The sequence below is a fragment of the Bombus bifarius genome, unplaced genomic scaffold, assembly GCF_011952205.1.
Source record: "Bombus bifarius isolate JDL3187 unplaced genomic scaffold, Bbif_JDL3187 scf7180000008265, whole genome shotgun sequence".
Lineage (NCBI taxonomy): Eukaryota > Metazoa > Arthropoda > Insecta > Hymenoptera > Apidae > Bombus > Bombus bifarius.
This window is the reverse complement of record NW_022884550.1, coordinates 719,644-745,737: the sequence shown is the minus strand read 5'-3', so window position 1 is coordinate 745,737 and position 26,094 is coordinate 719,644. Positions and strand designations below refer to the sequence as shown.

The 26,094-nt window shown below is 28.4% G+C and overlaps 4 protein-coding genes and 1 non-coding gene across 7 annotated transcripts; 3 read left to right on the top strand and 2 right to left on the bottom strand.

Moving 5' to 3' along the window:
* The first annotated feature begins 747 nt into the window (after positions 1-747).
* LOC117211926 (alpha-ketoglutarate-dependent dioxygenase alkB homolog 4) lies at positions 748-2,974 on the top strand. Its single transcript, XM_033456267.1, has 5 exons — positions 748-1,139; positions 1,493-1,618; positions 1,901-1,993; positions 2,109-2,539; positions 2,759-2,974. Exons 1-5 carry the CDS (start codon positions 1,038-1,040, stop codon positions 2,907-2,909), a joined length of 903 nt encoding a protein of 300 aa, XP_033312158.1. The 5' UTR covers positions 748-1,037; the 3' UTR covers positions 2,910-2,974.
* A 336-nt stretch (positions 2,975-3,310) lies between these two features.
* LOC117211927 (CD63 antigen-like) lies at positions 3,311-8,315 on the bottom strand. Of its 3 annotated transcripts, XM_033456268.1 has the most exons (6): positions 8,169-8,315; positions 7,983-8,100; positions 4,430-4,618; positions 4,045-4,215; positions 3,754-3,939; positions 3,311-3,584 (listed from the first exon to the last, which is right to left on the bottom strand). In XM_033456268.1, the coding sequence occupies exons 1-6, from the start codon at positions 8,207-8,209 to the stop codon at positions 3,399-3,401; spliced, it is 891 nt and encodes a 296-aa protein (XP_033312159.1). In that variant the 5' UTR covers positions 8,210-8,315; the 3' UTR covers positions 3,311-3,398. The 3 variants fall into 3 exon arrangements, with proteins under 3 accessions (XP_033312159.1, XP_033312160.1, XP_033312161.1); XM_033456269.1 differs by having other exon boundaries at positions 7,983-8,171; XM_033456270.1 differs by lacking the exons at positions 7,983-8,100; positions 8,169-8,315 and adding an exon at positions 4,706-4,839 and having other exon boundaries at positions 4,430-4,645.
* Positions 8,316-10,547: 2,232 nt separating this feature from the next.
* Positions 10,548-17,120, bottom strand: LOC117211928 (CD63 antigen-like). The gene is made up of 5 exons (XM_033456271.1): positions 16,839-17,120; positions 13,650-13,838; positions 12,873-13,043; positions 11,918-12,145; positions 10,548-11,500 (listed from the first exon to the last, which is right to left on the bottom strand). The coding sequence occupies exons 1-5, from the start codon at positions 16,914-16,916 to the stop codon at positions 11,435-11,437; spliced, it is 732 nt and encodes a 243-aa protein (XP_033312162.1). The 5' UTR covers positions 16,917-17,120; the 3' UTR covers positions 10,548-11,434.
* On the top strand, positions 15,342-15,423 carry Trnas-uga. Its single transcript has one exon. It is a non-coding gene; the product is annotated as a tRNA-Ser (tRNA).
* Positions 17,121-19,153: 2,033 nt separating the features above from the next.
* Positions 19,154-25,776, top strand: LOC117212033 (CD63 antigen-like). Its single transcript, XM_033456481.1, has 6 exons — positions 19,154-19,416; positions 21,082-21,270; positions 21,542-21,712; positions 21,969-22,190; positions 22,549-22,610; positions 24,794-25,776. Exons 1-6 carry the CDS (start codon positions 19,354-19,356, stop codon positions 24,810-24,812), a joined length of 726 nt encoding a protein of 241 aa, XP_033312372.1. The 5' UTR covers positions 19,154-19,353; the 3' UTR covers positions 24,813-25,776.
* Positions 25,777-26,094: the final 318 nt, after the last annotated feature.

The following is a 26,094-nucleotide window of genomic DNA, read 5'->3' as shown; positions in this document are numbered from 1 at the left end:
ACTTACAGTGGATTAAACAGGAAACGATGGTTATTTAACGTGAACTTAATGTAGTAATACGATATAACTGAGACAATTAGATTGATAATTAATAACTCACAACTAATAGTTTACAACTCATAACAACTCGGCAACTCTGTCTCGACTCAACTCTCTCAGCTCGACTCTCGATTCGCAACTAACTACTTCCTCACAATTCGACTCTCAATTAACGACTGCCGATTAATTTGCCTTTCTTCCTTAAGCATCCCTTTGTTCTTCTCATACCCCCACCACGTACGTGTTCGGTAACCGTCCGCGATCATGATCACGTCGCCTTTTTCCGCGTAATCACTAGATTGAAGGACCGACGACACATTGATGGGCCGCTTGACCCATTGAAGTTTCCCGACCCTTTCGGCCTGTCGGCAAAATTGTTTATAGTTCACCCGATATTTCTTAGACAATCTGTCCACGATACTACAATAGTTTATATGTTACAAATTAATAGTTTAAATGTTAATAAATTAATTCATTGAATTAGTTAATAAATTAATAGTAAATTGTTAGGAAAAAATAGTTTAAATGTTGTAAATTAATAGCTTGAATCTTACAAATTAATAACGCAAATGTTATAAATTGATAATTTAATTCGAAAAAGTTCAATTTTTCGATGTTCATTGTACGGTGGTTGAAACACAAATGACCTCGCACGGAAGTCTTTGTACACCTGTTGGTATACACCTGGCAAGGTGCTAATGTTCTGTCAAAAGAAGATTGTAAAAAGATTATCAGTTGAAAAGTTTATTATGAAAGTATTATTATAAACGAGGAGATTTATAGTCGATAGTAAACTATTCTAGTAATTTCGAATAAAGTTAACACGTATAGAAGACCCAATCAACGTATTGCCCTTCTTACGCTATCGCATCGACATTGTCCTTTAGTTTCCTGACTTTCACGTACTATGTGTCTAAAATATGTATACATATGTACATATGAATATAGTTCGAAATAAGTATTTAGCGACTTTTAAGTTCTTTGTTACTTATTAAAGGATGGAAACAGTGCGATCTTGTGGTTGCAAGGGAATAAGATCTTGTCTTCTCTGCGAAACTGAACATAAGATTGTGAAACCCAATCTTAAGACTCATTTTGAGGTTATGTCCCAAAAGTTTGTCTTTTTTACAAATAAGTTTTCTATTATGTTATATACTTGGACAATTAATTTATTTGGTAGCATTGCTATTTTTAATATTTTTTATAAAAGATTTAAATTATTTATTTATTATTTAATTTATCCGTCAATGAAACAAATGATTTTCTAACGCAAGTATGCAATTTTTAATGTAGGCAATAGCATATATGATACAAAGTTACTGTTTTATGTACAAAATATAAAAGGTAACATTGTTATTGAACTAGATAATTTACTTTTTTATTAAATTTATACACATAACATTTAAAATTTGTTTCTATGTCTTATTAACTATTATGGATTATAATATTTTAGAAATGTTCTAGTTATGTATATTGTCCAAACTGTGACAAATCGTGGCCTGGTTGGGATGCTGATCTTTACAAAAATCATCCGTATCATCAAGGAACTGCCATAGAATTTCCTGGTGTATATATAAAGGTATTTACTTACCTGTATCCGATACATCCTTCCATTATTTAATTTCTAATTCATGGTAATATTATTCGTTAATTTTCCCTTTCAAACTAATTTACATTTAAGAATGTAACAAGAGATTATCAACCATCAATTATAAAAGAAGAAGTAAAAGATTTTTTAGTGAAGAGAACTTGATAAAAAGTATTATTAGAATAATAATTTTATTATTATTATTTATATTTGAGATAATATTCGTAAGTAATTAATTTTAACCTATTGTTTTATATTCACTTTTATATGAAGCTAGATTTTCTAAATCCTTGGGAAATTAATTCATTGAAGAACGCGCTTGAAAAAATACCCTGGGAAGTTTCTCAGAGTGGAAGAAGAAAACAGGTATTTCAAACAGTATAATATATAACTACATCTATTATTATAAAATTTTGAAATATCGATAAAGTTTATTAATAGATAAGATAGGAAGATTTAAGACATAATTTAAAAATTCCAGAATTTTGGTCCAAAATGCAACTTCAAGAAAAGAAAGCTTCAGTTGGGTTCCTTTGATGGTTTTCCAAAGTCTACTCAATTTGTGCAACAAAAATTTTGCCAAGTACCCATGCTTAATAATTTCCAAACGGTAGAACAATGTACTTTAGAGTATGATCCGCTACGAGGAGCTTCGATAGATCCACATATCGATGACTGCTGGATTTGGGGTGAAAGAATAGTTACTGTGAATGTCATGGGTAACTCAGTTTTAACAATGAGTCCTTACCATGGTCCAGATACAAAATATAATTTAGGAAGCGTTGCAGAGTATTCCACTATACTCGAAGGCTTCGAATTTGATACAAATGATAAAAATGAAAGTAATAAAGATATCGTTGTAAGGCTGCCAATGCCAGAGGGATCGCTTATGATTCTATATGATAGTGCAAGGCAAGAAAATTTTCTTACAGACATGGCAAATTAGTACTTAAACATCTATATCGTATTATATTTCTGTAATTGTTTGGCAAATTTAATTATACAATTATTTTAATTGTCAGGTACAACTTGAGAAAGTATTTTATAACATAGATAAAATAGAATATAATGAATGTAAATTTCATTGCATTATTTACATAATTACTAGATTCTCTTCTATATTTTTTATAGGTATAAATGGGAACATTGTGTTTTAAGAGAAGATATAACTTCTAAGCGAATTTGTTTGGCTTATCGCGAATTAACTCCTCCATATTTATGCACCTCAACAAATAATGAAATAGTCAAAGAACTCTTAAAGAGAGCTTCGGTCTTTCAATGAAGTGTGACTAAGGTTTGAAAATAATTTATTCCAATAAAGTATGTAATATAAAATTTGTACGAAATGTTTGTACGTTTCGTTATGTATTATGAAAATATATTAAATCCTTCTATATATATATATATATATATATTCTATATATATATATATATATATTCTATATATATATATATATAAAGTAAATATAAGCACATATATATACATATATATCTACAGCTACAGTTTTATAGAAACGTGATAATAAATGAAATTAGATATCCACTATTAGGTATTTAATTTCTAAAAGAAACTGACGAAAAAAAATATTAAATTTAGAGCAATATATAAAAATCGATCTTAATTAACAAGAAATGAAGAAGGGAATATAACAAACAATTTTCTTTACAAAATAAAGATATTGACTTTTAGAACTTCAAAAAATTGAAAGATACTATTTTAATATAAATAAAATTATTTCATATTAAGAATGCATAACAAAAGTAGAGAATTCTATGAATTCTTCAAAGGTTCAGAGGACATGTAAACAACAGGAAAAGTGGTAAAGGGATCTGATTTTCCCAATGGTTGGTAACCATTAACTAAACTCTCTCTTAATTCCCATCGACGTCTCTCCCTTTCTGTTTTTTGTCTTCTAATTGCTCGGCCTAGCATACAGGCAAACATTATTCCAGTTAACTAAAAATAAATTAGAATGTATGAAATGCTCGATTAAAACCGAAAAATTACATTTTTATTGATATGTCAACTAATTTAAATTTATTTTAGATTTGTTACAATATCAAACTGTAATAAAGTATATCTTAAATTATATGTCGAATTAGGAATAAATATAATAAATACTAACCTGAATAAGAGCAATGGCTACAGCTCCAGTACCAATATAAAGGGCACTCCTGTGAATGATAATTGAAAGATGTTTGATACATCCAGTTACATAAATATTTTCATTATCTCTCGAAGGACAAGATGAAGGAATAGTCATTTCTTGTGCTTCCCAATCCTCGTATCCATTGTATCCACAACAATAGAGCTGTTGAATAATATATTCTATTATGTAAACAACATTTGTTAAATGTTTAACAAATCCGTAATTTTGACAGACGACAATTGAAATATTGAGAAATTGAAATATTACTCTTGATTGTAGAAAATCAATGGCACTCCTAGCTTCGTCATTTTTTTCATATTGATGCATGGTCGCATTAATTTTGTCAGCAAGAAGATTTTTTATTCCATCTTGAAGAGCATAAGCTGCAATCCCAGCGATCAGTTCCAAGACAAGAACTAATGAAAGCGATGCTGCGAACTACGCAATTATAGTAATATATTTTTATTATTTGTTACATATTAAATGAGAAATAAACAAATTAGTATTAGATAAATAAATTTAATAACGGATAAAATTGTTCCAGCAAAGTCGAAATATATAAAACAGAAAGAGAGGGATAACATAAAATTTTTCAAATTTTAATATACGATACCTTCACATAATAGAGAAAAAGAAATATTAGGATGCTCACCACAAGAACCATACAGGTGCTCTCTCTAAGAGCACCGCAACAACCCAGGAAAGCTATTATAAAAACAAATATCCCAACAATGATTAAGAGGGTTGCTGGAGAAAAATAGCTAGGATCCAAAAAATGGGAGAAATCTTCATATACAGCATAAATTGTTGTTCCAATGGATATTATCATTATCCCCGTTAACTATAAATAAATAATTTCTATTATAATTTTATAAAAAAATGTAGGATTTGTAAATTAAGATCTGGGTCTATAACATAATATTATAATAATATAAGTGAAAAATATTACTGGAGAAAATTAAATTATTTTTATATTTTTATTTTAAATTACGAATTTCTATTTCATATATAGATAATTAATTGCAATAACTATTTTACTAAGAATTATTAAAGCATTCATAGTAGTTGAGTACTCTATCAAATTGTTACTTATATACATATATATAATGCATTTTCATATCAATGAAATTGAACGTAAAATTCCTAACTAATACTTAAAAATGTGCACACATTGGTATTTTATATAGATATAGATAAATACATGATTGGATTTAATATTTCATATATATTTGTTAATTTTTAACGTCAATGACAAAGTTTTTGGCATTGTTGATATTATTATAATGTCGCCGATGATAATATCAATTCTTTATGTTCCAAATTTTTTATTTTTAATTAATATGATTTAAGTAGGCACACTCGTACAAAGTGGAATCGAATAGAGTCGAGTCATCGTCGAAAGGGCTTTCATTGGAACCGACAATTAAGGTATGATGTAACTCCTTTACTATAGTACAGCTCTATCTAATTTTATTATAATCACATCTGTGCTTTATATAAAGTACATTTTTCGCTAACATGAAAAGTTTATATTCTTACAAACATTCATTGTTCGTATTGAATTTTAAGAAATGTAAGATATTAAAATTATTGTACACGTAAAATCTAACAATACAAACAAGTGTTAAAACAAATTTTATTTTCTTTTTCTTTAGCGATATACTACGATACTTATAGTTAATCATAGAGCAACAATCATTCTTGCAATAACTTTAATGATTTGGATGATAAAAATATTTGAACCTGCAACTTCCAAAGTGATTTAAAAAATTCATTTCCCTTATGCACTATTAATAGTATATGCATAAAAATGCAAAGGGAAATAATAATAAATTATACATCGGTAAAATAAAAATTTTGTACGTTAGCACAAACGATATTGTAGTACAATATGCAGAAAAATTTTATTTTCTAACAAATCTGGGAAAATAATATGCATCACTTTTCACGTGATCTCTTCTAGATATTACAAAATATTGAACAAAATGTTTAATTTGCGCTATATTAAAATTAGCAGTTGGCACGCGTAGCAAAGATATTACAAAAATATTAATTTCAGTTAAACAAATTAATTAGAACTTTTGCAATTTATATGTGCATCTGAGTTCTTTATTACAATTTCATTTTCAAAAACAAGAGCACGTATTTCATCGTTATTCCTAAAATAGACGGAACATTTTAAGATATAGCGAAAAATGATCTAATAATCTAGATTTTACAGTATAATGGAGCAAAATGTTAAAATTACCACTTCTAGGTTAATATTATTTTGGATTGAATAAAATTTCCGTTACATAAAGAAAAAAGTAGTCAAAGATATTTATTTTTTAAAAACTCAATGAATTAATAATATCAGCTTTTAAAAGTTACGAAACGTATTAATGATACTAATGTGGTTGTAATTAAACGATATTTGCGCAGTATGTAGGCCGTACAAATATATGTATGTCCATCAAATAGGGGCTGTCGAACCCCTTATCGTATAATATCAGTTAAAAAGCGTATACGTATTTTTCCGCTGAATGCAACATTTTACAAGAAAGAAAACAGTGGAATTCGCTTATCGTCACCAATGAGACTACAAGAATATCTGAGCTGATAAGACAAGTCATTTACGTTTGCAAGATAACGATTACCAATTCTGATGCCAATCGCGGAGAATGAGAATTTTCATTCTATCACGAAACAACAGATCTATTTCATACAATTTTTTTATCGTTGAACAATGAAACCACATTATTTCCGTTTTATAAAGGAGCGAATTTCCGTAGCTAGTAAAATTCATATTCTAGTATCTTGATGATTTTTATTCATATAGAAAGCAAGCAAGAAAAGTAAGCAATGTATTGTGTATCGCTGTTTTTAGGTTATGTATTGCTGTTCTTTCTCCTTCTTTTCTTTTCCTTTTTTAATTTACCGGTTGGCCGTTGTATGGAGTTTGTCGAATGTAAGCGAGTAAGAAAATGACGAAAGAAAGGAAGAGGGGACGACAAGGGACAGACATTGATGGTTCGCGACGTTGCAGACCTACTGCACGGTAATAATTCATCAGGGACGACCTCACCTAGCCGATATCGATCTTGTACGTCCGAACAACAGAGTAGATCTATGATCCGCGTCTATATCGAGGGCCGACTTAACTTGTTGAATCTCAGGGCCGAGTATAGGGAAAATCGACGTCGCCATGGTTATCGTCGTAGTCAACCTCGACCCCGTTTATCGTTCTCATTTTTTCCTCGCGATTCGATTAACGTGTACTTACTTATTACTTGCCCATTTAATCGCCTACATTTCAGGATGCAACTACTCAAGTTTCCGTTGCACGCATAAATACATTAGCCAGCAGTTTGATCAACAACTCACTAAGATACAGACGGCTAAAAAAAGTAAAATCCACGGATCTAATGTAAAATAATTAATTAATTACACAATCAGTCTATTCCTGAAGGATTACTAAAATAGGTGGCACCTTCTCGCACGTTATACTAACGTAGATCACATTTATTAAATGACTATTATAGGTCAATTGTTACCTTACATACTAGGTTAGCCGATTATTTTCAAATATCTTGAATTATTTTGGTATTTTGTTCGTTTTTTTGTAACAATTTTATAATTGATATATAATTGATCGTACCTTATCGGAAATTATATATGTATTATACTCGATATACTACATAAAGATTTTTCACTTTATGCTTGTGTGAATATCTGTTTGAAGGAAAATAGTGAAACAAATAGAAATATGTGAAAATAAATAAATTGCATTATGTCTACCTAGCATTTGTTACTATTTTCCTATTTATTTGTTTCGTATTTATCCATAAATGTTTCAATATGTATACATAATATATATACCGACGGGAAGGTTACGTTGCATTAATTATTAATCACTTTGATTAATTCGTAACTTGTTACTTGATTAATTAATTAAAGATTAAGAACGCAATATCGGTGGAAAATTATAAATAACGCACGAGGATGCATTTAGAATCGGAAAGAAAATGAGAAAAGTGAACACACTTTGTGAAAAGTGTGAATTCACGATTAAATGGATGAAAAGAAATATCAATATCGATGTGATCGAACGAATATTTATTTGGTTAATGGTCGAGGTAGAAATCGGTTTTGTACGTATCTAATAAACGCGACGTATGATCTTCGAAGAATAGGCGAAAATAAAATAAAAGAATGTGGCTACAGACCACAAAGAGGGAGTTAACCGCGCAAAGCAGGTACTTGATGCAACGTAGGCCAACGTCGAGGTGTGTGGCAGCCATTTTGGTGTCCGAGAATCCTCTTTCACGCAGGTGCACTACGGAACTGAACGTAGAAACACCTAAACTTGATTCGATGTATCGTATTATCTACTGATAAAGCGGCATACGTACCGACGACACACGTAGCGCTGCTTACTTGTTTTTATAAGCATCTATCCGTTTATTTTCTTTCTCTCTTTATCTCTCTCCTTTCCTTCTCTTTACTCAACACCTATTCGTCCTTGTCTGTTTTTGTAGGTATTCGCGGAAACACACGTTATAATAAATATAATAGTTGACTAAACAAAATCATTAAATCGTGAAAAGAAAGATTAATTCTGCTGCGAGCTTCGACTAAAGAATTTGATTCAATACGGTAACACACAATTTAGAATTTCCTATTGTAATATTATGTCATCGTTATCGTCACTGTAGCAATAGAATTTTCGATGTTTTAGTTATTGCAAATTGAAAGCAACGTAAACCTTGAAAACATTTGCATAAAGCCAGAGGAATTTAAGTATTAATATAATAACAATTTCGACTAAAGAAAACACGTTAAGTACATTGTTATACGTGGATTAGATTATACGTGGATTAGCATTAGGATTATATCATTACTATTGTTAATAGAATAAGGTGTCTCAGCTAATTAATCAGCTAATTATTTACGATTATACAAAAAGACTTGTCAGAACAAAGTTGAACTATTTCAAGGGGTACATGTAATGGGAGAAAGAATTTTTTCTCAAGTTCATTTTTTCTAAGAGATTGCATGGTTTTTCTAAGAGATGGCAGAGTTTTTAAATAGAACTCTGTACATTTTTTTACCCCTGTCGATGTGATTTTCTATTCCCTGTATTCTTCCTAAACTATGGTTCCCGATTTCATATAAGATCGCGTAACAGAAATATGAGTTCGTGGAAATTGTTGCAACTGCCGCAAGACCAGTGAAATGAAAAATATCAATCATCTGTCATTAAGGGGTCAAAGGTTCAAAAATTCATCAAGTTATTAATCAACATAAGTATAAAACACCAGCTTTTTAAAAAAAATCGTTTAAATGGATTTTTGCTTGGAATTAGGATAGAATTTTCAGCAATTTCTAAAATTTCCTTTTTACATAAACATGAACACGCTTATAACACTTTATATGTACTACATGTTTGTTGCAAAACGACGTCTTTGTCATTGACGATTGAATTCCGAAGAACGTTGATATATTTATGTTATGCTTCTTTTTACGTATATAACGGGATTCGCGTAAAATTTTCCGGGTAAAATGAGGATGCGAATGGAGAAAGTTTCAAAAGCGCTGATCTATGATAATAATAAGTCTCAATTCAATTTCAATAATTCAATTTCAATGGGACCATTTTCAACTTTTATTTTCTTTTTCTTTTCATTAATTTACCTTATAGTTACAGTTTATCCATTTGTCACAACTACTTGTAGGTTTTACATACTCTCAATCGTTTACATCCATTCTTTTACGTACCATTCACTCCCACACCCCTTTGCATGATGTATTGTATATAATATTATTCATAGTATTCGATATATAGTATATTGCATAATTAAAGCTTAAAGTTATAAATTGTTCATAATATTTCATTGTGTAACAAGATTTATCAGTCAATTGCCGCTTTACTAGTGACATTATCGATTCGACATTTATGTTTCAAACTGTGTTTTTTATATCTCCCTTGTAACAATACTAATATTCAGAGATTTTCAACTTTTATTGTATGCTTAAATATAGCTATATATATATATATATATATATATATATATATATATATATATATATATATATATATCACGTAGGTCACGTAATTATCAAATTTACATCGTGTGACATTTAGAAAAATGCTAGGCATCAAGCTGTAACATAAAGAACCTGCAAATGGTCGGCATTGGCACATCGACCAGCCGCTACGCCCATGCGTGAAAACATAGATCATGACTCATGCGTCCTATCGTGTGGGTATGTAATTCAGCACACGTTCATTATTCATACACTGAAAAGTATTACGAACCGTGCTTGATTTTATTTCAAACCAAGAACCGTTTCTTCGCTCAAATTCCCTTTAAGCTGCTTCAAGCGTTCTAATCGTCTTCTTTTATATCAAATTCGTTTTTTAATAAACTTACATGATTCAAGCGGAAACGACCAGTAAAATAGCAATTATCTTATACAAGTAATAGAGTAGGTTGTCCAAAACTAAACCATAATACACATAGAAACAAAGAAGAACTATGTCAAATATGTGATGGAAAAAAAAGAAGAAAATTGATGGGAAAAATGGTAAAAGACAGCCCAGTGGCACATTGTGTTAGATGATAAAATTTCATTTAAATTACTTTACAACATCGAACAAATAATGTTTAAATTAAAAATGTAGTTTTTTCCCTTCGTGCACATATATTCATCACGCATACAAGGAAATACGTACATTATACGTACAACGAAGTTTTTGTTTTGTCTTTTTTTAATAAAATAACGAAAAATGATTTTCTACTCTTTTATTTCATGTACAAACTGAATGCACAACATTTTACTTCTTCCGATAGAGATCGCAAAACTTTTGTATTATATTTACTGAAGATATATGCATCGGTAGACAGGATGGGATACTAAAACCTGGATATCTAAATGTCTCCTTCGTTTTGAATGATATTGAAAAATGTATAAAGCATAATCTGAGTAGTTCCGAAAGAAAGGAAGGACACGATGTACGACAGAACTATTTCTGTGGCCATTTTTTCGAATGTATCGAGGCCATTATTATTATTATTATTTCCTTTTTTTTTTTTCTTTTTTTAGGAAAACATCCTGTATGTGGATAGGGTATGTCGCGTAAAATCAGCGGAAAGCTAAAGTTTTCACGTGCCCAGTGCTGAAACGTGTAATTTGTGGCACTTTCGGGAAGACAAAGTGCATGAGAGCTGTGTTTAGGCTCGAAATGATGTCAACTTGGATTGTAAGTAGAATATTAATTTATATATAATATTTGTAAACCAAGATTTAGAATGCCAAAATGCACGTCACTGGATCCACTTCGATTACAATGTACAATGTACAAGCAATGATTTTAATGAAAAATGTTTCAAATAAAAGTTAGATGGTTTCGAGAGGAACATAATTTGTCGTGACTAGCTTTTTCATTAAACATTAATTATTGAAAACAAAGGAAATATGTAGATATTTCAATCTTCATACCATATTCAATAGCTTCTTTGATCATAATATAATAGTAAATCCTAGAAACGTAAAATACCTTTTTCATTTAACGCTTCTTAAATGGGACTATGATTATAGCTTTCATTTAGAATTAATTTCTAATCTTCATTTTATCATGATGTACGTGATACGTCCTCAAATCGCTGAAAAGATATTAGACCGACTCGTAACTGTTTCTAATCGATCGAGCTAAGAAAACTGAGAAGCAGATTCCCATCGCCTGAAACAAATAACAAACTGACATGATGGACTATCTTCATGTTTGAAATTGACAAATATCTATCATGCATAGAAGCAAAATTATATCAATCTATAATCTTCGTTTAAATTTCTCAATTGTTTCTGCTTTCTCGCATTTTACTTTACTTTTTACTTTTCATTTACACATACCGCTGCTTGATATTGATAGTGGCGCAACTCAAAAAATTTCAAATTCGCTATAATGGTAGAATTGTTTTTATCATGTAAAACGGCATTGCATTTATAATTCTATCAGTTTTGCGTCACAGGCTAGTTATATTAATAAGGCCTATATTTAGTATTTTGAAAAATGTGAATTTTAAAAAGCGCCTTCTCGAAAATTTTCAATGTTCAAATGTATGCCACTATCAGTGCCAAACAGCGATGTAATGATTACCTGAACGAAAGCAATGCCGAGTCCAACTCCACCAAGTTGCATAGCATGAGATTTAACGAAAGAAAGGAACTTATTATAGCAACCCTGGTGTACCACTGCTGATGTAAGACTGCAATTTTTCGGTTCTACGCCTGTTCCATCAATACAACACGAGGCAGGAATGTCGTTCGCGTCCATGTGTCCAATAGTTACCCAATCAGATGCGTTTATTGTACCGCAACAATCGAACTACAATAATATTCGTTTGTATGATTGCCTAAATTGAAGCGAGGAACCTGATATGTATATTTGTTATTTAAGGTATTTGTAGCATAGATCGATTTTCTTACAATCTTCTCGAAATTTTGATGATACTTTGTTTAATGCATTATCTGTATATTTACATGATTTAATTTTTGAACAGTCCAGCCTTGCCAAAATGGAGTTGTTCATCTCCAAAGTTGAAAGTTTTAACACATAATCCCTATAGCAGGACGTTGTAGAATGATTTTTTGATTAATTGCAAAAGAACCAGTTCTTACAAAGTTGTTAAAAGGCTAATATATTGTTTAAAACGGCTAGAAGGATCCTTTTTAAAGAAAAGATTCAGCTGCGACTCCGTTTACGTACGACGTATACATTATACAATTATAATATGTATATAATATGAGGTTGCTATTCCTAAATTGTCCATCTCTAAATTGTACGGCAGTGGGCGCGCGTAGAAAGTAGAAATACAGCCTCTTTAGCAAATATGACTTTTGACTATTAGCGTATTTTACTTTCAAGATATATTGTCGTGTTACAAGTACCTTAATTAAGCTTCCATTAAGCTAAATTGCTAATTTAAAGATTCCTAAGTATTAAGCTCGCTTTTTTCAAGAATTAGAATTTCCGTACAAATAACTAATATAAATATTATACATATACTGAGAGAAAAAGAATCAAAAGGTTTAAAAGAATAAAAAAACTTTACGTCGCGCTGAAGATTATCCCAAACAGTTAACACTTCTGAACTGTTTTTATACATTTGCATTGAATCTCGCATCTTATTCTGAATAATCGAGGACGCCCTGGCTCTTAGAACGTATCCAGATATACCACCTGAGAATTCCAAAATAAAAACGACCACCAACAACGACGTGAACTGAAATCAAGGAATTACATTCTATTATTAAACTTTAGTTTCATTTACCAGTATAACATTTTCGTTAAGCTGATGCTAGATGTCTCGTGACAAAAGATGTAAGAGAAGGAACATCGATAATATGGTCGTAAAACAAGGGTAATTATAGAGAAAGGGGCACACTACACCGATTTCAATGACCTTGAAATATGTCGCTACCACCGCTCGGCCAACCTATAACGCATACACGTATCTTTTTTTTATTTATCTTAAAGGTGATTAACATCAATGAGCCAGAATATGCCAGAATGGAGTGTAATGGCGATGAAATTTAATTCAAGATTTTTGCGAGTATCTTGGAAACAAAGGCCGAATGATGGTTACATGTATGGAAAAAAAATTGTTCACAATGTAGACCTTCACAACATATTTCAAGGTCATGGAAATCGACGAGATGTGCCATTTCCTGTAAAATTATCAACTAAATAAAAGTCCAAATTTATTTATTAAGAAACTATTCATTCAGAGATTACTTAGAGTTACGTTACCTATAGTAATCTTCGATTCTAATAGAAATTTGAAAAACTAGTACAAAGAAGTATAAAAGTTTATTTAAATATAAATTACCGTAACTATCATGCAATAACTTTCGCGTACAGCGCCGCAACATCCGAAAAAGGCTATGAAAAATATAATTGCACCGATTGCAATCAGCAGAGAGGGAACAGATAAAAATTTATTATCCAGGAAATGTTGATAACTGTGATAAACTCCATGAATCCCAATACCAATGGATAATAAGATTATACCCGTGATCTGAAAATAAGAATACACACATATTTTCTACACATATCATCACTTTTCTCATTTCGAATAAATTATAATATAGGCTTAGATGAATTGTAATGTTATTTTAACATTAACGTTATAACGATCGGCGACGCTTTTCAACGATTAAAGCCTGATTCACGCTAGCGGTCAAAGGTATCGTCAGGTCACGATCAATCGAAATCTCAGATCTTACCGAGGAATTCACAAATCGGATCACAGATTTTCATTTGACTCGAACTATCTACTACTATGAATGCTCTCGTTGGATTACGCGTAAGCGATTTCGCCCAGTACCTGACTTAACATATACTGAATGTATTGTTATCGCTGATGCGAATGAAGCGCTTAATGATTGCCGACGCCACTCTAGCGTCGTGTGATTAAATTCGCATTTTGTAAGTTCTTAAAAGAACCCGCCGGCCTTCTTCAAGTTCTACAAAGTATCATTCAAATTAGGGTCAGACTGTTCCGAGGTTAGGCTAGGTTGCTAGGCTATGGTTACAGTGGATACGTATCCTCGTAGATATATGTATATCAGAATAATAAAATACCTATACAATAGACTTTTATGAGTATACGCATACGTATGTTTTGATCTTCAGATATTTTATTCATCAGACAACAATTTATTTACGTTAGAACATGCATTTATTGTAACGGTAGTCTTGGTTATCTCAAATTCATTTGTTATATAAAATACTCTGTTAGCTTATTGACGTTGCTATAAGATGTTGCTTTAAATTTTCCCTATATCCCTATTTTAAATAAAAATTTATTCTTAGACATATTTTCTCATATATAAATTATTTAGCTTTGTTTACATTGCAAATTGAATCAACAGAAAATAAGATTAGAAGATCTTTATATCCAATTACTAACTGACAGGGGAACGAGGCTAATACGAAGCCATGATTTTAAAAAAATGCGGTTGCTTTGGACGTTCATAAAATCCCTCTAGACACACATTGATAAAAATGAAATACTTTCACTAACGATTTGTAAAGAAATGAAAATTATATTGTAAATACAATTATGTAAAAATGTAAATGTAAAAATTATGTAAAAATAAATTATGTAAAAAATGTAAATGTAAATTGTGGGGTCTTTAGGCCGAAATGAATTTTAAAAATATGTAAAACAAGGAAATTACTGTTAATAAAAATTACTGTATCGATTAACATTAAAATAAACATTGCAAAAAGGATAATACAAATAATTATTTTAACAAATTTGTCAACTAATTCTATTACGTTTTTTATTACATTCTATGTAAAACTATTATTACTGCGTGTATATATCAATCCTACATAATTTCTCAAGTAATTAAAAACTATTTTTTTAAATTATGAACGTTGAATTAATTTAGTCAATTAATTAAATATTCAAGTTAAAAATTTTATTTTGTATTATTGTATCGTATAATATTCAAATATTCGTTACTTCAATTATGTTTTTAATATTCTTATAAAATAAACGGAAATTTCAATTGCTGCGGTGTCCGAGCGGTTAAGGAGATGGACTTGAAATCCATTGGGTTCTACCCGCGCAGGTTCGAATCCTGTCCGCAGCGTCTTTTTTTTCATTTATATAAAACGATTTTTTAGTATATTTAAAAGTTTTAAAACAGATTGCACGTCAGTACAATATGCTGCCTCGTCGCATAATGTACATAGATTTCATAATTAAAAGGATAAATTTATTTCATTATGGTTGATATCAATGTCAATAACTCTATCGGCATAATTTGTTTTCATTTATAACAATTATTGCAAACAAATATTATAAATATTTTCATACAATGAAAACAAGATTTTTGTTATATTTGTATTATAGCTTTATATATATATATATATATATTACATTACATTACATTACATTACATTACATTACATTACATTACATTACATTACATTACATTACATTACATTACATTATATTATATTATATTATATGTATACATATATATGTAGATTGTTATATGCTACTAATGTATATTTTTCTATCCTTTCTTTTTTCATATAGGTTTCAACTGCACCTATGTTGTCATTAGCGACGATGATATGAACAGACAGAAATTTACTATTCAGATTTTGCTAAATAACATTATATAACATACAACGCATGTAATTAAATCATAATGTAATAAAATTATTAAAAAATACAGATAAAAGATATCTATACGTATACAAACTAGCTGTATATACATATATATATTATATATATATGTGCAGTTCACGTGTTTTTCGTCTTTTCATCTTTTAACTGGTATTCATGATTCATTGTATGAGTGCAAAACGCAGTACTTTACTGCGACATATTTATATACATGTTTACTTGGTAGAAGTCTACATATATACGTAACTTAAGAACAGGAAAACAAGACGTAAATATGTCATCATATACGAAAAAAAAAAGATCATATCACTATGACAGATCTATCAACTAATTTTCTATCAATATGTAATTAGTTTATTATACTTAACATATTTAATATGTTGAATATTAAAAACGTTAAAAGTATTAAATGTTAATTATTGTAATATGTAAATTATTCTATTATGATATTATATTATTCTAATAGCTTTCATAGAATTTAGAATCTATATCGATATTTATATCGATATTTAGGTTATATTTAGGTTAGTATGAAATTAACGCGAGTCTTCTGTGGTCTTAAATAAAGTAAATTATGAAAAAGAACATAACGTTACATCGGGATATCGCCTCGACGGGATTTCTATGATTTAAGAAATCAAAAGGAAGTAAGATCATGCGGAACCATCTAATTATGATAACTTTTTAAACTACGCTGTGCTTTCAGTATGGTTCCATAATCAAAAGATGTTTAAAACAGAACTTTTTATCGTTTCCTCAATATAATAAATAATTCAATATCTTGAACAATTTTCGAGAAACGACGTACGACGGTAAACTTATTAAAGTACTTAAAAATTAAGAATTATTATAACAATGAAAATTACTCACAACGAAGAGGAGATTGAAGATGAACATCAGATATTTGACACATCTTGAACCAAGAGATAATTTCATAGTAGTAACCATTATTTTCTTACAATTAAACGAGACCGTCTTTATTAATTTCGAAATATGTAACTATATACCTAACTACGTTATATTTTCTCCACTCCACTAACGTTAAAAAAAGGCGCACAAACCGGCTAACAACATCGCAACGATTCACTATGTTTAGACAGTTATCGCGTGGCTGCGTGTCCAAGCGCATGCGCAATCATAATACTCTTAACCAAGGTTACGAAACTTCAAAGGTTACCAATCGCAAAATTCATTTTATACATTTTATACATTTTTGTACATATACTAACTTCCATCATTCGTCTCGATTGAAAACCAATCAAATATAATATTACAAAAAATCCACATAAAAAGCAGAGAGCATAAAGCCAAATAAAAGCAAATTTTTATATATATATACATATACGAAATAATTAATTTAAACATGAATCCTGAATTATCTTGGTTAAGATTCATAAAAATTGCACAGCTATAATATATACATAGAGTCTTAACCGGACAAAAATTATTGGAACATCGAAATTGCACAGATTTTGAATCAATATCTTTATTACTATCATCATAATAATGATGAGATTTATCATATCTAACTATTAAAACAAGTAAAAAAGGTATTACAGTAGGTATACATAATATAATATTCATATAGTACAATTTTTCCATACCAACTGGAGCACCATAGTGTTCTAAAAACATGACGAAATACAGATTATGCATGAAAATATAAAATATGTATCTGGTTTACATTTACTATAATAAACAAAATTTTCTTGATTATACTTATCTATTCAACATACTATATGTAATTTAGCATGTATGTAATTGGTGATATCATTATTATTATTTGATAAAAATTACAAATATGTATGTATATACAATATATGTTACAAAAATATAGGGATGTTGTTTACTGCTGAGATTTTTGAATTGATTTCTGAAATATATTCATGAGACTTAAAAATATTTCTCCGTATGTAGTAGAATAATAATAAAATACTAAAAATTCAAATTTTAACATGATAAATGCATACAGCAGTCTTACAGGAGCAATAATCAAAATAATTTCAAGTCGATAAATTGTAAAACAAGTATTATATCGAACTGAGGCAAGTAACATACAAACGCATCGCTTCTATTATAATGCGAAGAATCGATAGTAAGGGATTATAAGAATAGACTCAATTGCGAATGATATATCATATATAACTAGCACTTCCAACTTCATGATCGTACATCTCATGTAGAATGAAATATTTTCAAGGATAAAGTATAATAATTTTATATTATTTTATTACACTTACTCTCAAAATATTAATCTCTTTTTATCAGAAAACGAATGATATATAAATAGATAAATACGTATGTATAACTTTTACGTTTTAAATATAAAATAAAATAAGAAAGAAAGAATATTTAAATTTATTAATAATTATTTTTAATACCTACTGAAAGTTTAATGTTTCATGTTATTTTTATTAAATATATTGTATTATGCTTCTTTATTGTATTGAGGTTTTTACCTATTACAATACAATTTTAGGTATGTACACGTTTAACACATTTTTATTCTTATTAAATCTATCTTACATTATATTCGCATATAAAAATAATTTGCAACTTTTTATTAAATTAATCTTTATGACTTGAAAAATTTGCATTTCTACAAAACTTTAAGTTAACGAAAAATTGTGTACAATTTTAAGAAATGAAATTGTATAATATATAAATATATTTATATAGCATTATAAAGAAAAGTCGCTAAGGACATGTAAAATTTCTTTGGTATATTTTATTCTGATTCTGTTTTTATTTCCATTTAAAAGATTTTTAAATTTCTTCATTATTCTTTAAAAAGTATGATATGTATAACTCGTATAACATATATTTACACGTAAAGTATTTGTATGTTTCATAGAATGTTGAATTCTATATATATCATAGATTAAAGTTACACTTTGATATAATCAATATGTGACTTGTAAATATTTACTGTGTTACTTGTCTATATATAAAGATACTTTTATATACCTGTATTTTAAATGCTAATAATGATTAATACATGTATTTATAATACTCATAATTCTAATTATAAACGATAATTAGAAAATAATTTTGTATACTAAATCTATATACATATTTGACAATAATATAATCATTTTAGAAATACTTAGGAAGTAAAATTTAAAGCTTAAGGCTCTATGAGAAATATGGTCGGTTCTTTAATAAATTACCGGGAAGGTGCGCACGCATCTACGTCAGGCAGGGTGGATGGATGAAAATATGACTATTCTTTGGTGAGCTGTTGAGGTGAATAATCCGAGTGCATAATTTTGACGCAATTCTATAAAGGACGCACACAGCTTTCATACTGTTTGGTTACATTGATATTTATCATTTTTATACTTGATCTTACCTTTCTCGAAGTCAGTGAATAGTGAGTGTAAAAATGGTGTCCGGTGGAATGGCTTGCATCAAATACCTGACGTTTCTTTTCAACCTGATATTCGCCGTAAGTATTTGCTCCATGTTGTGCTCGTTACTTATATCCTATTCCATAAGCTCCAACTGTGTTTGATCTCATTCTTTCGATGTTTATTTAACATTCATTTAGGATTTTCTTAAATTTCGATAAATACACAAATTAAAATGAAGCAAAATAAACGGCGATTCCAATTTTATTAAAAATAGAAATGTTTAGATGGTTTAAATATAAAGTAGCTATAACGTATGGTACCCATAATCGTCGTTGTGCGAAAATTAGATTCGATCATTTGGATATTGGTTTTTATTCTATCGGGCCGCGAATTGTAGATTATTTGATTTGATTACATACACAGTACTCCCGAACCGCTGAATTCGTAAAATTAAGACCTACATTTTTGAATCCTAAGTACTGAAAACTTTTTAAATGACAAATGAAAAGAGCAATAATTTTATGTCCCTTAAACCGAAGTTAAACCGACTATTATTTAATATTTTGTCGATTCTACAGTGAAATCCAAATATTTTATTTCCAATTCGTATATACCTACATATTTAAATACCTGTCCTAAAGTGATCAAGTTGAAACTAAAATATTTATCAGAAACCAAAATTTTTTATTCAATTCTTTCTTAAAAAGCAAAATTGAAATCTGCCTTTTTCTTGTTTGTATCATTATGCAAATCGTTTAAAGAATTATTAAATAACCTCTTCTTTTCTATATAGTATACTCATATCTGTATGAGTTACTCTTATATTTGCGTGGGTATTTATGATTTCTTATGTTAGTCACGTATGTATAATACGTAACTGCACATAACCTCATGAATTATTCCTTTGTAAACCTACCCAACGTTTATATATTGCTGTCTATTCTTATAAGCACTATTTTGAAATGTGATGATATTTTATTAAATCATATTTATTAAATTTAGATTAAAAATAATTAGTATAATCATAATAATTATCGAAAATAATTTATATAAAAAGCTAACCCGAACCTATTTTTTTAGTTCCGTTTTTTATTGCAAACAATAGTCGTAAATTAAAAATTGTAAAAATTTCATTTTTTATATTTTGATGACTAATTGGTAAATAAGATATTGTCGATCACGGATCGGAAGTAACGCTGACGCTCGCTCCGTGCAAACAATTCGAGAAATTGGTGGGGATAACACTGCGACTACCTAGCGAGATGATAATGTGTCTGTTAAACAAGAAGTTACATTCTGTTCCTGGTAAAAAGAATAATTTCTGCATACATTTCAATTCTAACAAGAATTGTGTAATATGAAATAAATAAATTTTAAACATCTTCATTTAATTCTTGTTCTTATTAGATCTATCTATTGTTTTATCATGTTACAAATGAATATAAATTATTTTAAAATTACAATTAAAACTTTAACTTTAAATTTTAAAATTACAATAAATGAAGTTATGCATTCATAAATAATATTAGTATCAATTAATATTGATTACATAAACATTACGGAGTATAAGGTTTCCAGTTTATCAAGGAATGCATATTCTTAAAAGTTTCAATATGTTTATTGTATTATTACATAATTATATCAATATTATATTATGTTATAATACATCATAAAAATAATATTATATTACATCATAATTTTTATTAATGTTATTGCTGTTATTATCGCTGAAAATAACTGTTAAATTTTTCTGATTGCAGATTACAGGAATTGTATTCATTGCAGTTGGCACTGTGATCTTGGTGGTTTATAGTGGCTACAATAATTTTATGGACAGTTGGTTCTTTACAGGACCAGTATTGATGATTGTAGTTGGTGTTATTGTGTTTATTGTGTCATTCTTTGGTTGTTGTGGAGCTGTCAAAGAGAATCATTGCATGATATTAACAGTAATAGCCTGCCATTATTTATACAATAATTTTACATAATAATCTTTATATAATAGCAATAGCCAATATTTATATAATAATTTTGTATATCATAATTTTTTTTGTATTAGAGTAAATTTTTCTATAATTATTTAACTATAGCAAATATAGATATTCAATTAAGATTGAACCTGAAATATGATTTATTTTTCTAAGAAAATGTATCTTTTTTTTTTGTTAATTAATTAATCTTAAATAACAATCTTTGTTTTCTTGTATTTGTTCCGTACAGTTTTCTGTGTTACTGCTTTTAATCTTTGCACTCGAACTCGGTGCTGGAATTGCTGGATATATGATGAGCGGAGAAGTGCGTACAATGGTAGAACATCGATTAAATACCACTATGGAAGAATACTCAACCAATAATGATATTCGTAAATCTTGGGATATTATGCAACATGATGTAAGTATGCTTAATGATGCTTATTTTTACTAAAGAGATTTGAAATATAGAAAGAATAGATTTTTATACTAAAACTTTTCAAAGTATTTATGTTATATTACTTTATATTAGTAGTATTGAATGTAAATATGATATATATTATTGATTATACTGATACTGAGCTATTCAATATAAATTAGTACATAATGAAAGTTAATGTTGCTAATTCAAAATCTCTACTATATTTTAACTATTATTATAAACTGTCAAATTGTAGTTGGAATGTTGCGGAATGGTTGGCCCTAATGATTGGGCTCATGTTGGATTCCCAGAAAATACTATACCAAATTCGTGTTGTAAAGAAGTACCAGAAGGAAGTAAATGTGACTCAAATTCGATTCATATACATCTAAAAGGTTGTATGGGCAATCTTCAGTCTGCTACTGAGCATAATGCTTTGATCTTGGGTGGTGTTGGCATTGGCATTGCTATTATTCAGGTAATATTTATTATCTACTTCTTCTAATTTAGGATATTTTTATATTATTCATAAAAAATTAAATATTGTTCCTAAATTAAAAAAAGAATATCAAAGAAATAATTTTATAAAAATATACAAATCAATCATTGCAAAGATATATATCATTCAGTCGTAACATACATAATCAAAAATTAATACTCTTCTACTCTTTTATTATTATGCGATTTTTTATATTTAATAATTTAATAAGGCCATATTGTTCGCATATTTCTTGTTTGCTATTGCATGACATTTATTTGTTAAATGAATGTAATATATTATTCATTAACGAAAAAAGATACGATTCATATACTAAAATAGAATCTGTTTGTTTCAGCTAATTGGAGTCGTCTTTGCATGTTGTCTGGCACGTTCAATTCGTCGCGAGTACGAGACTGTGTAAGCAGACAGATACCTCCAATTTTAATGCCTAGAAATTGCACTCAGACTTCAAAATATGATCTTTTCCTTTCACTCTTTTGTATATGAATATTGTTTCTGTGTTCTTCTTTAAGTAACAGAGTATTGCACAAATAGCACTTTATATGTTCTTTTTACCATGCTGCACAAAATAATATATAAAAGATCGCTTCTATACAAACTAATTAATTAATGCTGTTATCAGTAATGTTTTATATTTTATATATACGTAACAACACTTTATTATTCCCCGTTATTATAACTTATTTAATACTGCAATTGTTGCTATCGCTATTACTACTGATTGCAGATATTATTATTAAAATCAATAACAGTGGTAACGAAAGCAGCATTACAACGTTTACTTTTGGTTTTGAATGTATTAATTCATTCTTAAAATTGCAATTTTAATATCAAATGAGACAAGTGTTTCCGTGCAGTATCATGTCTTTTATGACTGTTTCTTTAAGACTGACCATTTTTATTCTATGTTAATCGAGAAGAATCTTTTGTACTTTGTTTATAAACTGCACATTGAGATTCAAGAACTACAAACCAAAAATTATATATTTATGTTAAGAGATTTTTATGTTGAGTACATATATATTCACATGTTTGTTGTAATAATTTATTCATGGATAATAGTGTATATTATCTCAGTTTCTATTTGACATTGTATGTATACACATGATATTATTGTAACTGTTAAAAGTATTAAGCTTCTTTCGTCAAATAATTTTAGTTTTCTTTTATTAAATTTAAGTTTCTTTGTACTTCTGTAAAAAATAATTTAACACTGTAACTTCTTAGATTTTATGTGGTATTTTCCAAAATAGTCTATAAGCGAAACATACAACTTTTTAAAAATACCACAACAAAGACACGATGTATAAAACAACAATTTTTAACTAAAAAAGTTATGTTCAAGCAAAGAAAGATATTTAAAAGGCATTGTGGTCTAATCATCAAATAAAATAAAAGTAACACATATAATAATCACTTTGATTTATGTTAATTCATTATTTTTTACTTTTACTTTTTAATTTGATAGTTGCACCATCATGCCTCTTATTTAATTAAAATATTATCTTATTTAAAGATAATAGATAAATTATTGTCACAGAAAGATGATCTAAGAAAATCTCTATTTATATAAAAGAAAAAACGTTCTATATTGTTCATACAAAGTCTACATAATGTTGGTACAATAAATTATGATTACAATCAGTAAATATGATTATATGATTACACAGTTGTGTATATTTAGATAATTTCGGAGACGATTTTGTATTGAACTTGTCTTCTACACTGATACAAGTTCAGTATTGTTAATAAACAGCTGTGTTTCATTAATACTGATACTATATGATTCTTTAAAAATTTGGAGCTACGCTTTCCATTATCTGGATGTTACACTAGATTACAATAAAAGAGATGGAAAGGTTTATTTCTTCCTAGAAAACTAGCGCTACATATAAATAATTCTATTGTTGGTTTTCAAAAAATATTACAGGGAAATATTATCATTTAAATATTTCATTTAATATGTTAATATGATATTTCATTAAATATTTCATTTAGTATAATATTTATAATTTAAATGGATATATTATTTAGATATAATTGAAGACATTTAAATGAAGATATTAAAGTAACGTTCACATTGTTTTCGTATTTTTTCCCTGTCTTTCTTATTGCCTTAAAATGAAATGTCTAAGTAATTATTATATATGTACTGTGTATGTATTATATGTGTATGTATATAGATTTGAATAACAATTAAATCTTATTTATTGTTATTTAATTTATAATATATATATATATATATATATATATATATATATATATATATATATATATCTTTTTTTTTTATTTTCTAGTTAGATCAAGTAATGGAAGAACTATTTCAAATAAGTAAAAATTATACGTCCAAATTTCAAAGCAACTTAAATCTTTAATATTATCTATTTAAACAGTAATGCGATGAATAGCGTTATAATATGCAGTATGTAACATAATATTAAAGATTTTAAATGTAATTGAGATCCTTATTTTGGGAAGCGTAGGTAACTGCACCTTCTCACTTGCAACTTGAGGTATTCAACATTATCTATTAGAAGTTGCGTGTTATTACAGTGAACTTAATTAATTTCTACTTCCAGCGAGACTGCAGCGCACTGATTCAACACCCAATAGGAGGCATTATAACTAAATATTGTTCGTCGTGCATTCATTAAGAGAATAATTCTAGAGTCGTCGCAAGACCATTTATTTAGAACTTGGCTGTAGATTAATCAGTATTTATCTGCAGTCTAGCTTAAGAGCAAAGCAAATTATTGGAGAATATAATTCAATATACTGCCATTATCTGCCAAATGATTGAGACCAATTGTCTCTTTCTTAGACTGCACTGTATGTGGAATTAAAGCTTATGGCATGGGAATGTTTAAAAAAGAGATAGAAAGGTCATAACATATTTGGCTTCACGTTTATTGCAATTTAAAAGGCTCTTTCAGAACTTGATTTCTTGGAAAGAAAAATTGTCTTTCAAATTTTATCTCTATGTAACATGTTAAATTCATTCTAACTATTGTATTTATATAAAATATATTTTTTCTATACACATAGAGTTGGGTAAATGTTCTATTTCTAAATATTATAGCTTGATAAAGAAAATTGATTGAACTATACTCTTTTATATGGTGTAATAATTCATATAATTTCAGTATTAATCAAAGAATAATAATTGTCACCTTCCACAAAAATAAAAATTTCAAAAATGATATTATATAATAAATTAAACGAAGATTGAGTATATTAATTAATTTTGTCTTCAAAATGAAAGAAAATGATCGTTGCACTATATTATGATTTCGCAACTAATTATACGTTGGGACCAAAGTTTTAATTTCTGCAGTGAGAGAATTAAAGAAATTGAACGTATAACCACCTGACACGAACATTAAAGTTTGCGACGACTGGTGTCTTTTACTGTTGACTATTGGAACAGCTTCCAAAACATTACAAAATTTACAAAATAAAATTGCAAATTTATGGCATTGCGTCGATTTAACGAACTCTATTATAATTATTGCAATTGTTATAACTGTTGTTTTCATTTGAAATCTCGCATATTTTAACGACACAAAAAAGTCAAGTTTGAATGTTAAAAAATAATTAATTGCTTGACTAAATCAAAAACAATTTTATCAAAATATTAATGTTAAAACCATTTACAGTAACAAATTACATATTTTGATGATTCTTTTTAAACAGTATATCACTAGTTTTATAATTATTGTAGGTAATTCGTAAAAAGATCTTTTATGTTGTTTATTTATAAATTTTTTATTTTGTGTAATTGTGTAAGTGGTTCATTGTAATAATATATTTTTCAAATTATGAGAAGGAAAGAATCATTCAATTAATCTTGTAATTTGTTAAAAGAAAATTTAAAATTTGT

Coding starts and splice junctions, on each gene's coding strand:
- LOC117212033 (XM_033456481.1), top strand. CDS start 19,354: ATGGTGTCCGGTGGAATGGCTTGCATCAAATACCTGACGTTTCTTTTC. Junction 21,713..21,968: donor GGGATATTATGCAACATGAT/GTAAGTATGCTT, acceptor GTCAAATTGTAG/TTGGAATGTTGCGGAATGGT. Junction 22,191..22,548: donor TTGGCATTGCTATTATTCAG/GTAATATTTATT, acceptor TGTTTGTTTCAG/CTAATTGGAGTCGTCTTTGC.
- LOC117211926 (XM_033456267.1), top strand. CDS start 1,038: ATGGAAACAGTGCGATCTTGTGGTTGCAAGGGAATAAGATCTTGTCTT. Junction 1,140..1,492: donor ATCTTAAGACTCATTTTGAG/GTTATGTCCCAA, acceptor ATAATATTTTAG/AAATGTTCTAGTTATGTATA. Junction 1,994..2,108: donor AGAGTGGAAGAAGAAAACAG/GTATTTCAAACA, acceptor TAAAAATTCCAG/AATTTTGGTCCAAAATGCAA.
- LOC117211928 (XM_033456271.1), bottom strand. CDS start 16,916: ATGGTTACTACTATGAAATTATCTCTTGGTTCAAGATGTGTCAAATAT. Junction 13,839..16,838: donor TCTTCAATCTCCTCTTCGTT/GTGAGTAATTTT, acceptor TCTTATTTTCAG/ATCACGGGTATAATCTTATT. Junction 12,146..12,872: donor GGGATAATCTTCAGCGCGAC/GTAAAGTTTTTT, acceptor ATATTATTGTAG/TTCGATTGTTGCGGTACAAT.
- LOC117211927 (XM_033456268.1), bottom strand. CDS start 8,209: ATGCTTATAAAAACAAGTAAGCAGCGCTACGTGTGTCGTCG. Junction 4,619..7,982: donor CGGTTAACTCCCTCTTTGTG/GTCTGTAGCCAC, acceptor ATTTATTTATAG/TTAACGGGGATAATGATAAT. Junction 4,216..4,429: donor GCACCTGTATGGTTCTTGTG/GTGAGCATCCTA, acceptor ATAATTGCGTAG/TTCGCAGCATCGCTTTCATT.